At 41.2% G+C, this 16,720-nt stretch overlaps 1 protein-coding gene across 1 annotated transcript in view; it reads right to left on the reverse strand.

Annotated features, from left to right (window-relative positions):
* Positions 1 to 5,656: 5,656 nt before the first annotated feature.
* Positions 5,657 to 16,720, reverse strand: part of PHF21B (PHD finger protein 21B) — a 59,202-nt gene continuing 48,138 nt past the window's right edge. Inside the window, exons 7-12 of the mRNA XM_015870338.2 lie at positions 16,459 to 16,513; positions 13,471 to 13,493; positions 11,944 to 12,102; positions 10,876 to 10,951; positions 9,854 to 9,957; positions 5,657 to 6,770 (exon numbers count right to left, since the gene is read on the reverse strand). Coding sequence (XP_015725824.1) covers positions 6,546 to 6,770; positions 9,854 to 9,957; positions 10,876 to 10,951; positions 11,944 to 12,102; positions 13,471 to 13,493; positions 16,459 to 16,513 — 642 coding nt within the window. The 3' untranslated portion in view covers positions 5,657 to 6,545. The remainder of the gene's footprint in view (positions 6,771 to 9,853; positions 9,958 to 10,875; positions 10,952 to 11,943; positions 12,103 to 13,470; positions 13,494 to 16,458; positions 16,514 to 16,720) is intronic.

Raw genomic sequence — 16,720 nt, forward strand, 5'->3', positions numbered from 1 at the left:
AATCTCAACTTCTCAGTATAATTACTACTTGAAAGCTAACAGGCCCCTACTCCCTGCTTGATGGTGTTTTACCTGGTGTCCACAGTCATCACTGGGCCTGGAAGTGCAAGCTGGGAGAATGAGTGAGTGGTTGAAGGCTGCTGCAGAGAAAACAGAGATTTCCTATAGGAAACAGCTGTACTGTGGAAGATAGTGCAGTAATAGAGATGGAAGCACCCAGAGATGATGCCTGTCATACCCCTTGTGCCTCATAATCACTGTGTTGTGGGGAGGAGATATTTGGGATTAAACATGATCTGTACAGAGCTAGTTCAACAATAATGCATTAAATTCTTTATACTTCTTGTGTTTAAACTCAATCATTAGACTGAGTGCACAGGTAAATGTAAGTGCATTTCCCTCACAGCGGGCAACCAAAGCTAGAGTCTAGTATCTCCATGATATGAGAGATATGAGAGATAAATATGAGAATTTTCCAGGTTTTATTCTGTTGTGACAGGGCCAAGGGAAATGGTTTCAAACCAAAACAGGAGTGACTTAGATTGGATACAAGGAAAATGCTTTTTTATGATCAGAGTAGTGAGGCACTGGTACAGGTTGCCCATGGAGCTGGTGGAGGCCCCATCCCTTGTGATACTCAAGGTCAGGCTGGACAGAGCTCTGAGTGATCTGATCTAGCTGTAGATGTCCCTGTTCATTGCAGGGCAGTTGGAGTACATGACTTTTAAGAGTCCCTTCCAACTCAAACTATTCTATGATTCTATGTACGAGTGGTCTAATGCAACATTAGGCATGTCAAGCTCTTCATAAGCTCACCTCGTATCACACTTGATTGGATCTTGCCACATGTGGTCCCAAAGTTGCAAAGAAGGAGGAAAGTCACAGTTGATCTAACAGCATGCAGCAGAATGTGTCCAACACATTTTCAGATAACCACACCTCCTGATGCCTCTGTGCACACATGCATTGCCAAGTACAAACTTGGACAAACACTGCAGTGTTGATCACAGCCTGACAACTATCTCCTCTCCACAGCAAAATGGCCACTAACCTGACTGGGTCCATCAGACCAAAGCAAGATGTTCCCTTTATGAGCTTTTTTTTCAGGGTAGGGAGAAAGAAAAAGCATGATGGGAGGGTCTCTCATTTTTAGTCTTTTCCTTCCTCCGGATGTATATAGTTGAAATAGTAGTTTATAAACAAGAAGGGCACAAGAGACATACTGCAGCACAGAGGCTGAGCACTCATGTCTACCACCAGCAGGAAAAGAAAACTGATAGGAAAAGGCTGCAAAGCCACAGGCATCGGGTCATCCAAAATATCAGGGGACTCCTGAAGCAGACATACATAAAGTCTGAGCTACTCTTAAATGTTGTTACACAGCTGGTTGAATTCCAGCCATGGCCACAGTGAGCATGCTTCTCTGTCTGCACTGGAAGCTCTGGCTCTGTGGGGTAAACACAGCTTGGGGATCACCTGGTCAAGCCTCCAAGGGCAGTGTGTGAGAGCAAAGCACACAGAGTGAGATTAAAAGCTCTAGTTTGTCTTTTTTTGTTTCATTATTATTTCACTTCTGTGCACTTTCAGCGATCTTCGCTGTTGAACATGGCCAAATGATCCCACAGGTGATGGTAGTGGAGCGACTTCTGCGAGCTGGCTGTGAGTGGTACCCTTTGGGTTCATTTTTGGTGTAAAAGGTGTAAAACGCAGCCAGTGCCTCAATGCACTTATTTGTATGGCAATTTCAAACAATGAGAAAATGTCTGTGAGTTACACACATGCGCTTCAAACAACACCAAATTCAAACCAGACCTTTGTTGTTCTCAGTTTGTCGCCACCACCTGTGTGCTTGTTTTCTTTTAGCTCAAGCAAAGCAACAAGATTTCCCTATCCAAATAAAGCAGGAGTGGCCCCAGAAGGCAGATAGAGCCAACAGAAGTGCAACATGTGGGGATGTGCAGCTGCCGGTGAAGGATGCTCAGTCCTGTATATGACCGTGGCACAGCCCTTTCTTCTCAAGCAGATACAGCTTAAGCCACAGCCCTGGGTTTCAGTACTGCAGTGCACACAGGCAGAGGAAGGGACAGATGTAATTCTTGATCTGTTGGGCTCACCGATGAAACGATTTCTGAAGAACTCCTCAAATGAAAAGTAACAAAGCCATGTGCAGCACTGATTTTCAGGGCAGTGCCTTGGCCACAATTCCAACCCAGCATCCTGGTAGGTAACAGCAGCACGAGAGCAAATGGGATAGAGCTGTCTCCACAAAGAATGGATGAAGCACAAACACTGACACGGTCATATCAAAGCTCACAGATCAGCTGATTGCTTCATCACCAGAAACTGGACTGTTGGCAGCAGTCAGTTCTTTTCCTGTACGGATCCTGAAGGGAAAAGGCTATTGCCACATCTCCTTCCTGGAGATGAAATGCAAAAGTGAATTAAAATATCTGTGGTAAATGCTTAATGAGCAAGGCTGATAATCAAAGGTTGGGTTGTAGCGTTTCTGCTGTTTAAACAACACAGAACTTATCTGCAAGCCGCCATACAAATGCAAACAAAAACTTCAAAGACTAATGGCAGCTTTTTTGCTTTCTTCTCCCTGGCTGGCATCACTACATGCCTGTGTACGCTTTGTAGTACTTTTTTCCATCTTGACAATTTAATTTTTTTGTTTGCTTTTTTAAGGGTGGGGAAAAAAAAATCACAAAAGTTTTGCTTTAATGATACGCACCATGATGAACTTGAAAGTGGCTCACAGAAGCAGAGGCTGGCATTCCTGTTTGCACCAGTCAGTTGCTAGTGATTGATCTTGGGAGCCAGGCTTCACTTTTCTGAGCAAAATAAGCCGCAGCTGGCAAAATCTGATTAAAGGGAGCAGAGTTTCATCTGATGTGGCTGTTGCCACTCACTTCAGTGTAACATCTCACTTTAACTACAGAGGACTTGCCGAAGACAGAACAAAAAGTATGCATCAGCTTATAATGCACCCTTCTAGAAGTTTAAGTGTTACTAATAGGCCATCAAACTGCTTGGAAGCCAGCATGCAACCATATGTCAATGTATAGAATAAACTATGTAGGACAAATTCCTATGCAGAATGTACTCCTATATAGCTGTTACGGAATTGGCTCTGTCATCATCAAGTGGATGCCTAAGAACAGATGCAAAGCTGCTAGCTGGCCTGGCACTTCTGTTAAATCTAGGGCACGACATTCTGTCATTGATTGTTGCATAAATATAATAAAAATATGTCTTTGTGGCTTCACCCCATAATTTTTGAGGGTTTAAGGCATCCAGATGTACAGCAGCTTCTCCTGCAATGACAAAACCTGAAGACATCCTGGAACAGCCTAAAATTGCTGATGCTCATCGTTCTCCAGAAAGGACTAACACTGCTTTGTGCTGGTTCCCAAGAGTTCCTTTTTCTCTCATTTCTGAGGAAAGGGCAGCAGTGAGAGAGGGGGAGAGTGGGCAGAATTACATTTGAAGAGGTGCAAATATAAAAGTGACAAGCTCAGCGACAACATGTTTCATTCCAACAGCTATTTAAGGAGCAGCTCCTCCGCGAGATAACTAATGGCATGTGAAAAGGTCCCATGCTCAGAAAACAGTCTGTCATGTTAAAATAAAGAGCTCTGGAGCTTTGAAGTGTGGTGTATTTTCAGAAATAACTTGTATTCGAAAGGAGAGAACAGGAACCCCACAGCTCCCAATTCTTGTCAAAGCTGGAGCCCAGGGCCACAGCAAGGAGCATGGCAGCCATCGGCACTTGTACAAATCTCCCCCAAAACCTCACTTTAAATTACTCTCTAACATTAAAGGCTGGCATTAGCCTACAAGTCTTAGCAATAAGCGTATTAATCATTATGGCAACACACAGAGCTCTGTAATTGACTCCTGTCCTACAGCACAGCACACGGTTCATAAGTTAGGATGGCGGTAGGATGGTGATGATGACAATTTCCTATTACAAATCCCAACAGGTGCTGCTGCTCCATGTAAGCATTATCCACCATGGTGGGCTTCATGGGACTTTATCATTGGCTTGCTTTAATTTTGTTTGTTTTGTTGAAATTCTGCCCCTTTCTTCTGCCAGATGCCAGACAACTCCTGCATGGGATCTAATCTATCATTCTTCAATTACTGCATTAATACAGGGATTTAGAAGTAGCTTGGCAGAATGGGCTTGCTTCTCTCATCCGCACATTTGCTCTGAAAGCACAGGTCCAAGCTCAAAGCTGCCAAGCAGCCGTTAGAGCTGTGACATGTCCTTGGTTTGCAGCACATTTCCTTCCAGCAGCCTGCAAGGAACAAGGGCTGTGCTGAAAGCCACGTGCACCAGGGCTGGGAGAAGGATGGGAAAATCAGCAATGAATAAGCACATCATTGACTGCTAAATTGTCAATCAAGTTTAATGCATCATAAAGAAGTAAAACTACATTGGCATATTTAAGACAAACACTTTTTTTTTTCTATGCACGCTATCCACTGGACAGTCCCCTTTTCAAAATAACTACTTTTAACAGTCCAAGACACTTCTTCAGAAATTCTTCACATACTCAACCTTTCACGCTTTTCATTTATTTTTTTGTCTGAGAAGGAAAGAAAGAAAAATCATTAAACCTGAAAACATTTACATTGCAAGCCACGTTAGAATGCATAATAGGCATACAATAACCAATGTATAACAATTGTGTTTTACTTAGTTCACTTTGTTCATCGATAAAAGAATATAAAAATCTTGTTCAACCGAGTGTTGTGTATTAAAATAGATTTGTATAGTACTGCACAGTTTCTCCCGGAGTTGTGAAAATGGTTGAAGGGACCATGTGCTGCCTGGTGATGGGCAATGCGAAAAGCCAGTCCCCCGCGTGTGGGTGGTTTGTTTTTGTTTTTCTAGAAATAAAAAAGATATTCGGCACCATGTGATATGCTGATGTGAGAGACTAGCCTTGTGCCGTTCTCTGGTGGCTTCTTGCTTTCCTCAAGTACCTGTTGCACTAATTGATGAAGAGCTCATAAGCAACAGAGGCAATGGCAGCTGGTGGGGGTGATGCTGAGACAACCGGGTGCCCGTCTCACTCCCCTTCCAGCACGAGGCTGGGGAAGACGGGTCGACCCGTGGGGTCAGGAAGACTACAGGTGAAACAGCAGGCATGTGAGGGCTTGCCAGGCCAATGCCACGCACTTCCCAGTGTGCTGTGAGCCAAAAGAACCTTAAATAGGAGTCAAGTTTCCAAAAAAAGGGGGGAAAAAAAATAACAACCAACAAACTCTTATAATTTGCCACAGCCCGTCCCTCCCCCAAAGCTCTTGATATTTACTCAGTACGTGAAACAACCCCATGAGGCAGTTATTACTTTTTTTTTTTTTTTCCTGTACCATTTTGGCAGATAAGTTCCACAAGCAACAAAAAAAAAAAAAAAAAAAAGAAAAAAGAAAAAAGAAAAAAGAAAAGAAAATAATAATAATTAAAAACAAAAACAGGCATTTTTAACAATAAAAACGCAGTACAAAAAATGAGAAGTTATCTTTTTTTGGCATTTTATCTGTACTGGTAAGAAACAGAAAGCAGAATATTTATTTGCTTTGTTCTTTAAAAAAACCAAACAAACCAAAAAACCTAAATAAAAAAAAAAAAAAAAAAACCCAAATACTAAAAAAAAATCCCAAAATAATCAGTTTAAAAATTGAAACCCCATCTCCCAAAGATATCCACTATTATGGTTTATGCTAAATCTTGCACAAAAAACTCCATGAGAAAAATACACCAATAGCAAAATAAGTAAAAAGGACCTGCAAAAAAGTAAGGAGTTTTACAGTCATACTTCTTTAAATACTTCGGAACGCATATACAGAAGCATCGGCATGAAAATACTTCAATATTTTACTAGAAACGCTAACTTCATACAGTTTCTTTATTTAAATATCTGCGATTCTCAACTTTAATAATACTGAAAAAAAAAAAAAAAAAGATCTTTTGTTTCGAAGGCTCTGTGAGTGTCCATTCTGGTCAAAGCGGCCCCAGCTTCAGCTTGCCGGAGTCAATGAGGCCAACCTTGTTCCTCTGATAAAGAATCCATTTCAGGTCCTAAGTAGCTCAGTTTCCTTTGACGTCACCGATTTCCCTCCCACAAACAGCTCTCAGCCCAACTACATACCCACTAGCTCACTAACTCTTTGCATTTTAATTTCCCCCCTTAAAGCAGAACTGCAAAACTGCCTGCTCCCCACTAAAAGGATATTCCACTTCCTTTCTATCGGCCATGCTCCTTCCTGCTCATCCTGCCATAAGTACATTAAGGCCAACATAACAAAAAAAATCTCATAAGCACTGAAGGTCTCGGCAAACAACGTTGCAATGCGCTGCACTCCCTGGGAAGCTGCCGCCACAGCGACTACAAGTGGGACTGATGGGACTGCAAGTTGCAATGCATACAAAGCCCGAAACCGCTCTTTCCTTCTTCTGTGTCTGTCCCCTCTATCCTCATGCCTGGGTGCAAACTATGTCCCCCTTTCGCAGCTGTCCCATGGCAGCTCGGTCAGTTGTGGCCCTGCGAGTGCTGCAAGGCCTGGTGCATGGTGGCGGAGGCTGAGGAGGGCTTGATCCATGGCATGGTGAGCAGGGACGAGGTGGTGGTGGTCGTCATGGTAACCTGAATCATCTGCTCGTTTTGTATCAGTCTAATGAGGGTTCGGAGACGTTCCAGCGATGACTGAGTCCCCTTCTGCTGGGCTAACAGGCTGCTTTTTAGCTCTAAGCATTTCTGTCAAACAAAGAGAGAGAAGGGAAAGCTGAGAATGCATTCAGATTGGTGTCACCCATTTCTCAAAACATCCTTTGGTGTCTTGAGTGGATGCCACCATGTGTCCATGGTGACCATGTCCTCCTCAAATGAAGTTATATTCTCCTGTGAGGATGGAAAAAGAAAAACGAACAGGGCAATCACACTCACTGCAGCCACCACAGCAGCTGTCTGAGGTAACAGCCTTCAACCATGTCCACATGTGTTCAGAGAACATTTCTGAACATTGCACCCTATAACAAGCTTCCTGCATTCAGAGACGTTATCAGCACAGGATTTACAAAATTAGAATCAAAGGGGTTGGAAGGGACAACTGGAGGTCACCAAGTCCAACCCCAATGCTAATGCTGGTTCCCTGCAGCAGGTAACAGAGGAAAGCATCCAGGCAAATTCTGAATATCTTCAAAGAAGGAAAATCCACAGCCTCTCTGGGCAGCCTGCTCCAGTGCTCTGTCATCATCAAAGTAAAGAAACTTTCCTCCACGTTCATATGGAACTTCCTGTGTTCCAGTCTGTGTCCACTGTCCTTTGTTCTGTCATTGGGCACTACCAAAAAGAGCTTGGCCCCATGCACTTGGCCCCTGCTCGTTACATATTTTTATGTGTTGATAAGAGCCCCTCTCAACCTTCTCTTCTCATGGTTGAACAGTCTCAAGGCTCTCAGCTTTTTCTCAAAAGGGACAGAGAGGCTTCCAGACCCCTCACCATGTTTGTGGCCTTCCTCCAGACAGTCTCTGTCTTTCTTGAACTGAGGAACCCAGTACTCCAGAACCTCCCTCAACCTTCTGGCCAAGCTCTTTCTAATGCGTTCCAGCATACAAGGGCACAAAGCTAGCACATAGTCACACTGTTGTCCACCAGGACACTCAAGTTCTTCCCTGCAGAGCTCCTTTCCAGTAAGTCATCCCCTAATCTGTACTGATACATGTGGTTATTGCTCCCCAGATGTAGGACTCTACACTTGCCCTTGTTGCACTTCATCATGTTCCTCTCTGCTCAGTTCTGTAAGTCACATATCCTAGCTTCATACCATCAGCAAATTTGCTGAGGGAGTTCTCTACAGCCAGGAGATAATCCAAATTAAAATGTTAAATGAGATTGGAGCCAGTACTGACCCCTGGGGGAGCACAAATATCTGTTCTACTGGAAGTGCTTGGGTCTCTACATCTTAGACAACAGCACTGATAGTCATGAGGAAACAAGTTGTTCTCTTCAAACATTATGATGTCAATATTTTAGCAGAAAACTTAATCTAAGACCCTACTGTTGTACCACAACAATCACAAGAAATTTGTTTACCTGCAGAGTGACCAAACTGTACCCCACTGTCATTTGACATATTTCACGCAAACCTATATGAAAATGAGAATGAGAGCAGGAGCTAAACAAAAGCTTTTTGAATCTCCCACTTCTCTGAGAGGGAGTAAAGAAGAATCTGTAAACCTCTCTTCTCTCACCAGTTCTGTACTGCTGCAGCTGCCATCTCATCCACTGCACATCAGTCCTTCAAGGAACTAAGTGATCGACCAAATAGCTGAGTCTATCTGCTAGGTGGAAGGGGACAGTGGCCTCTAACATCTGACACCTCCTGGTTTCCTTCTCCCACTGATCTTAGAGACCTGGCAGTGATTTACCTGTAGAGACTTCCTCTTTGGCTACCTGGAGTGTGGGAGGCTAAAGCTCTGGGGAAGTGAGGAATGCTCACCTGATAGTCACGTTGTTCAAAAAGACACTGTGAGAGCTGCTCAGTGATTGGGTTAGACAAATGAAATCTCAGGTGAAAGATACACCACATTCTGCATTGAACAAATAATACCATTCCACCTGGGGTATGTTTACAACTTTTCCCTTTAATGTAAATCTCTGTCAAGGAAAATGTCAGGAATTAATTACTGTGCACTGGAACACCTTTAATTGCTTTTCTTCTTTCAAGTGGACATATCTCCAGTAAATATAAATAATTTACTATTTTAAAAAGATTCTTTCCCACTGAAAGAACCCAATTCTGCTTATATAGAAATATTTTGACTTTGAAAGTACTGACATAAGCCCGATATCTGAATCCATCTCGAAATGCCTTTCTTTGAATGAAAATCTCATGCCATTGCACTCTCCTAACCACAGAAGATATTTCATACCCCAGTCACTTCTTCATACATATGTTTGTTTCCATTAGCACTGATGGTGACTATGCACACTTAGAGGGAATACTCCCCACTGTGATTTCCTTTAATAAGTTACTGCTTTCCTTTGCATTCTATTTTAAATATGATAAATATTTTACATGCTTCCTCTGGGTAACTGCAGTGATAAAACAAGTAGTGACCAGTCACTCCTGCAGCTGCCACTTTGATTCTTCCAGTGTAAAGAAGTTTCAAATATTTATTGGGCCTGCCACACAAACTAACAGCTACCCCTTAAGAATGGGCATGTGGTGAGCCAGTACCAAATAAGCTTCATCTATGGAGGACAGGGATTATGCCTGTCATAACTGCCAGATGCTGGCCTTCATAGCACAGTACATATGGGAGACATCTCCAGCCAACATTAAGTTTGAAACAAAATCACAGAGAAAATAGTCCTGAATCCATTTTCACTCATGGAGAGGTTGTTACACCATTCAACCTCAAAGGCAAATAAGGACTGCTACTTCTACCCGATCTCAGGAGTTCTAGAGCTGACAAGGAAGCCACTACCACTGGAGCACACACAGATCTTTTCATCTGAAGGATGGAAGTATCTTAATGTCATCGGACAGATCAGAGCTGTGTGCCACACCACAAGGAAGACAGGTACACCTGTGCTGTGTTTTTATGTCTACAGCAGGAATTCAGTTACTGGCGATTTCTTCTCCTCATGCTGCCCAAGGAGCTTGCTTTTGCACATAAAGGAAGACAATGTTTTTTCTCGGTCAGAACAAACATGCTTGAACTTTTGTAGGTTGGGAGCATAGATAACCTTCTAGCCACAAAATATCAGTTTTTAAGCATGAAGTCTTTATAAACATCTCTGCAGGAGACTGACTCCCCAGTCAGGAGTCCTACCTTCACTGCATTGTTGAGAAGTCGATCTTTTTCTTCTAACTGCCTGTGCTCGCTCTTCAGCTCGCTGCTTCTCTTTAATAACTTTCGTTTCTCCTCTTCTTTAACTGAAAAAATAACATTAAGGATGTACAAGTTAAGAAAAGGTAATATAGCAAATCTGTGTGCTTAGCAATACCAAGCATCTATTTTGAAAGGCAAGTTTCTGATATCAGTAGCCTTTTGTCTGCAGGTACAGCTGAATAAACCTGGAGTTTCTGTTTGAACGGATGTGTCTGTGTCAAAGGCTAGCACACAGGATGATCCAAAAAGCTACAATGTGCTTTTGAGATGAACTAGAATTAATGACTGGACCACATGTGGCCCTGAAGTCTACAAGAAAAAGGTGAATGATATTTAGGAACAGGTCAGCCACCTGGAATGATTCAGGTTCAGTGACTGTGGCTGAAAGGCACAGACCATAACAGTGCCAGACTTCTGCAAAGCTCCTCTCAGATACACTGTAATGCCCAAAACATCCCATTGTAAGAGTGCAACAGGGAACAACATGAGTAATCATCAATGTACAATCATACATTATTTGATACTAATGACTTTGCTACCAAGTAATACCAAAATAATTAGAGACTGGTATTACTACAATATCTGAGATATTAGTCTTTCAGTGTGCTGCAGATCCAACTGTATGTCCCTCCCTAGACTGATTGTGTCTTTCTGCCTCCTAGCCTGATATCATGCCTCAAAATCCAAGCCCTTTTACCCGGAAGGCACCACTCTCATGGGAGCCTGAGTGAAATTTAAGAGTGAAGTTCCTCAGAGGTTGATCTCAGATTCCTCAAAGAGAGAAGATGGAGAGGAAGCAGAGATAGAGAAAGCCACCTGCTGTTCTCAGCCATGGCTCCTTATGGCGCTTTTATAACTGGTCGTATTGCAATACTGCTTTAGTATCAGTGCTGCAAAGAACTCAAATGGTATTGACCATCATGAGCAGAGAATCCCTTCTCAAAAGCCTTGTCAATCCCTACCTGTTTTGTGAGTGACATAGGAGTGAACAATAGCTAGAGTTCCAGTCCATGGCACATTTTCATCCTTCTTTAACACCTGTAAGCCCAGGAAACAACAAAAAGTTAGGACTTTACAAAGGCACACATTAATATTTTTCTCCCTTCAGCCTCATGGGTCTGCAGGACCAACTCTAGTGTTCCTGTCTAAGAATTCACAAGATAAAAAGTAATGAGGTAGTAACTTGTGTAGCAATCTTCACTGGGCCTTACTCCTTTCCACATCCCTAAACTGATCAACCAGCACTAAAGAAGGCAACAAAGCCTCTGCTTCCTGTTGCCATGTCCAGAAAACATTTCTCAGCCCCTGATCAGCAGACCTTCATGCTGTCAGGAGTATTGTGGGAGAGCTTGTGGGCTCACATGAAAATACGACTGTGTAGATCTAACACAGGACTGCTCTGTTCTCTACAGCTTTATGCTTGAATTTCCCCTCGATATTTTCAAAGGTAACAAACAGTAATCCCAGTGCAAAACACAAAGAAATCCAAGGCACAAAATCTAAGCTTCCACTCTACAATTTAGTGACACTGTGCTGTTTTAGTTATTATTTTACTCTTCTCCTGCAATCAGCATTTTTCACAGCAGTTAGATAAATTAGCACTTTTGATCATAGCTATGATCAATAACTATCACATAATAAACATGATTTAAAGAACATGACGCGGTCTCCTTACAGCTTTCAGACCTATTGGTGAAGCTTCTGTTTCTGGCAATGCATCCCAAACCCATAATGCTTACATTTTTTGTTTTGCAACATACATACTTGTGGCTTTTTGGTACAGAAGAGAAACAAAGAAAACAAAGGGACGTTTTTAATCTTTTCCCAGGACAAATCTCAGCAGATGTGTGAGAGCCTGAGCACTTGCTGTATGTTTTAAGTCTGGTACAATAAAAATAACAGAATGAAATGCTGCAAACTCTATGTATTACTCTATCTAATGTGGTCCCCAAAACTGTGATGTAGGTTAATTTAGTTTGGTTGTATACAAATTTGATGTTTCTCCTACTTTCTCTTCTTGATGTGCTTACCTTCTGTTGGCACTTTGGACAGACCCAAACCCCTTTGGGGGCAGTTTTGAGGGGTGGGTCCAAGCAGTTGAGGTGATATGCCCTGGGACATGTGCCACAGGGCTGCAAGTTAATGCCACGCTTGCAAGCAGTGCAGTATTCATCATGGTGGATCTCATTCTGCAAGAGAAAAAAAAGGATGGCTTGGATCAAATCAACCCACCAGGCTCTTGTCCCTGGGCAGCACTCACAGATAGTACTACAGCAGCCAGTCTTATTCAGAGACATATCTACTTGTCAGAATTACCCTGGCCACTGTAGAAGACAAGAGAAATAATGGTGTATGAAAGCAACAAATACAAACAAATGACCCAGAAGCAAGTTCCATACGTTATAAAAGAAAAAATAAGAATCGAATTATCAAACAGAGCAGAGAATTGATGAATACAGTCAGATTGTAGTGCAGGAATTATTTCACTTGTTCTTGATAATGTGTATCTGAATCATATATCACCACATGTAGATCTATTTTGAAGCATGGTTCAAAGTGTGGATCACTTGTCCTTCAAGTCCAAAGCAGAAGGAAGCAAGCAAGCAAAAGTTTCTGGGGAAAAAGCACAGTTCCATGTTGTATGCACACTGCCTTGAAAAGCAGCTAGGAAAATTGTATGCTTGAGAACAGCCTTTTCCTATGTACCCTTCTTTTGTGGGTCCTCCAGCCCTCTGCTCTCCCTGTAGTCAATTGTTTTCTGTTCATAATCTGACAACCTTTCTCCAACAAGACTGATTAACACTTTGTCTGAAGCAATATATAACATGAGCTAAGACTCATCAACAAAGTTACAATGTCATGTAGTAAATTGCTATGCTAATGTAGCGGCAACGTTAATTACTCTTTGTATAATTAAGTGCATTTTAATAAAGGAGATGCTGATTTTGAAACTCTCATGGTTTGTGAATCATTATATAAAAAAATCTAACTTTTCCTAGTACTTTTCCAGAAAGAAGAATAATGTTGCACCTCTGTTAATTCCAAAAGCAACCTTTTTTCATTTTTAGGGATATTCCACATAATGTTTCATGATAGCTTTAATTAGACTTATACCTTGAATTCTAAATCAGTCCTGTCAAAGAGACAGCTCTTCAAAATACTACTGTTTTAAGGTTACCTACTCAAAAACTTGAAACTCAAAACTAAGAGATTTAATCTATGCAACATATAATGGTTGCTCTTTTTTTTTTTTTTTTTTTTTCTTAAAATGGTCATTAAAAGCACAAATCTGGACTAACAATTTCTCTAGGGGGATTCTACAAAGGTAATAAAGTCCACCCTTGCTCATGCAAGCCCACAAGATCCTGCCTCTCAAATTTTATCTCAGAGGCTCAAAGATTTAGTCAAATGAGGAATAGCTCACAAAAACATCATGAAAGGCAAAGAGAATACTATAATCCTGTACCTTGATGGAGACTACAGTAATCAGAAGAAAGCACTGAATTACACAGTGACGAAGAAAGACACTTGTATTACACAAATTTTGCTACACCTACCTTCCAGAATGGATCCTCATTTGCTAGCATATGGAAAAAGGGCAGAGAACAGATTAGTGGGAAATAATACATTGCTGAAATGAATGCTAGTTCTCAGCTATGAGAAAGAAAGGATTTTAGTCAAGCTGAGATGCAGGAGATCAGGGCATTGTCAAAATTCAGCAAAAGAAACTATTTTTCAAATAGAGATTTTCAAATTGATGTCATTGGAGCCCTGTGCCCAAAAATCTGATACTGAAATGCCATTGTATGAGAAGCACAGAGTCTACTTGAAATTATCAAGAAGTTTCCTATGGATCTCTTCTCTGTACATCATCAGTCTGGAAGACTTTTCCTTAAGGACCTCAGCCTGCTGGGTAATGAACTGCCTGGCTGTGTACCAGCAAGGCACTTATGCAGTTGTTTAACTTGGGAAACAGAAGTGGTGCTACCAACTCACTGTTAAACCTATATAGATGTTCAGCTGACTCACAGCCGAAATGCTCAGCCACTTGTGGGACTGAGCTCTGTGTTCTCATCAGCTCTTTATCATCAGTCTACTTCCACACAAATCCCTGTGATTTTTTGACCTTTGGATGAACTGTGTTCACAGCCTAATAGGAAAAAGAACCACCAGAGCTTACTGGAAAACGGGCCAAGCTTTTCTTTAAAAAATATTTGTGAAATTTATTATGTTTTAGTCCAAAAATAAAATTTGAGAAAATTTTAAAACATTTATGGGAAGTGCATTGCTTTGTGATTTTTGCTGCTGACATCGTAACTGATGAGGTGTTTCAGTGGCAAGCAGCTGATGGCCTTTCTTCAGACTGATGTGGTGACAGCCGAACTAGTATTTTTAGTAATACAGTAGTATTTAGCATTTAGTAGACAGCCAAACTAGTTATTTCTTCAGCTCCCTCCCTGATCACAGCTAGGAACACAGCTGCCCCCGTGTGCACTCACATGTACCATGCAGCTTGGAAGCTATACACGTACAGGTGAAGATACATGCACACTGTGCTCACATATATGTAAAAACAGGAACATAAGTACAATGGAACAGCTTCACTTAAGTTAGACCAAAGGGCACAGAGACCTTTGCTAACAGCATCCCATGTTGCTGCTTCCCAGTCTTAGAGTGCAAGAACTGGACATGCGAAGCATAGATTGATTTTCTCCAGAGGTATCCTCCCAGAGGCTAACAGCAGTTTATGGCTTTCCCTAAACCAGAGTTTGCATCTTCACCTTTATATTCAACAGCCTTAGAAGGATTCTTCTTCCGTAAATTTGTCAGCTTTTTCCAACAATTTTCGCATCCTTTGGCAACGAGTTCCATAAAATCTGCAGATGTCACTTCACATATGCAAAAACACACACACAGATCCTTCATTCTATGACACCATGATTACTCAGGGGACATAAATGTTATTCAGACAAACAAGGGCTTGGTAATTGAAGAGTCTCTTCTACAAATGATGTATGTCAGGGGATGCGACCTCATTTCAGGTAAGACATTTTCAGATAAATGAATCTTGATTAATTGACATTTTGCTGGAAATTTACAAGAATTGTTCTCCTCTGCATTTCTGGAAATGACAGTTGTTTCTTGTACTTCATAGGGATTTTTTTTTTTTAATTTTTTTTTTCCGTTTGTTTATTTCTCTTTTCACTTTAGTTTTGATGTAAAGTTTTTGACATTTTAAAATATGTCCAATTAAACTGAAGATGAATGTTTTAAAGGAGTGTTTTATAGCAGAAGGGGAAATCAGCAGTCCACTACGGGCAGACATCTACACCTCTGTTATTCAAAGCTGTCTGGGGACAGTGACTGACTTCAGATCAGAGTTCTTCATCTTGCACAGTGGCAACCAGTGCTAACAATACCATTCTCTCCAGGTGCATGTTTACAAGGGAAAAGCAAGTGTCAGGATAAGACAATAGTTTTGATTTTACAATGAAACTGAGCCAGGGATAACATTCTTTCAACTTGGGCTCACATGAGCATGGCTCCTGCTAAGAGGCATGTCATCATAGCTGCTTACTGCATAATAACCTCTCTGGTCCTCTGAGACCTCAGGGTCTAGAGGAATATGGTAAGTAGGCCAATTGTCTGCATCTAGAACATTACATTTTGAATACAGAGAAGAACCACAGCATTCGAGTTGGTGATCTCATGGTGCAGGAATTTAAGGCAGGGCCAAAAAGGTGGCTCTAAACATGACATTTGAAGAAGCTCAAGCTTCTTGCTTTGCCTTTTAAAATCCTATAGGGGTGCCATCTAAAGAATTAAATGGTACTGAGTGTTCTCTTTGTTTCATCTCCCACCTCTCAATACTTTGCCTTCTCTACAAGTTGCATATTTCTTCAGGAATGAGCTTCTTCATGTGATCTAATTATCATCTCAGCTGGCTCCTCTCAGTTGTTGATTCTCAAGGATTTTACCATGAAACTTTCAGCATCTGAAGTTCTTGTAAGTACAAGATCGGTAGGCATCTTCAAGGCCATCAAATCTAGTTTCATTGCTCCAGCTCTTAGAATGAGAAAAACTGTGGGTTTTGGCCACTGTTTGTAAGGCAAATGGTAAGGTAAATTCCTAGCCTTTGAAAATAGATACCAGTTTCTTAAAGCTGACAAAATGAAGCAAATGAAAAGTCCAGAATAGCAATTACATTTAGATCCAATTTTCAATGTGTGTTTTTAAGCACTTGGTGCTATCTTATTGAATCAGTCCTCACTGCTTGGTGCTCACAGTGCAAGAGACTAGATTTACCATTGATTGCAGGGACTGTGGACCCATTTCTACACGGTTTTGAACTTTAGCCTTTTTTTTTTTTTTTTTTTTTTTTCCTTTCAGGAACAGCATCTATATTCACTCCACACTAAAAAGTTCAGGGTTCTTACCCAAAGTAATACATCCCGGTATCCTAGCAGTAATTCATATGAAATCCTACCTATAAATATTTAACATGTAATTAGAACAGTAGTTTATTCACTTAAAAATATGCTTACCTCTTGTTGAAAGGAACAAGGGGTTATTCAAAAAATTTGACGCAAGACGTTTCCGCTGGATGGGAAAAGAAACCACAATATCATAGCGTTATTGATTAGTGCTCTAGTTGTCTCTTACCATTATGCGCAGATAATTTCTATGAGCTCTCTCATACATAACAAAGTATCTAAAAGACAGTTTAGTGTTTTAGATTATTCATTGCTAACCCCTAACACAGCTATATAAATGATTGCCTTATTTACCTCGCTAACAGTTTCTTCA

The sequence above is a fragment of the Coturnix japonica genome, chromosome 1, assembly GCF_001577835.2.
Source record: "Coturnix japonica isolate 7356 chromosome 1, Coturnix japonica 2.1, whole genome shotgun sequence".
In the NCBI taxonomy this organism is placed as follows: Eukaryota; Metazoa; Chordata; class Aves; order Galliformes; family Phasianidae; genus Coturnix; species Coturnix japonica.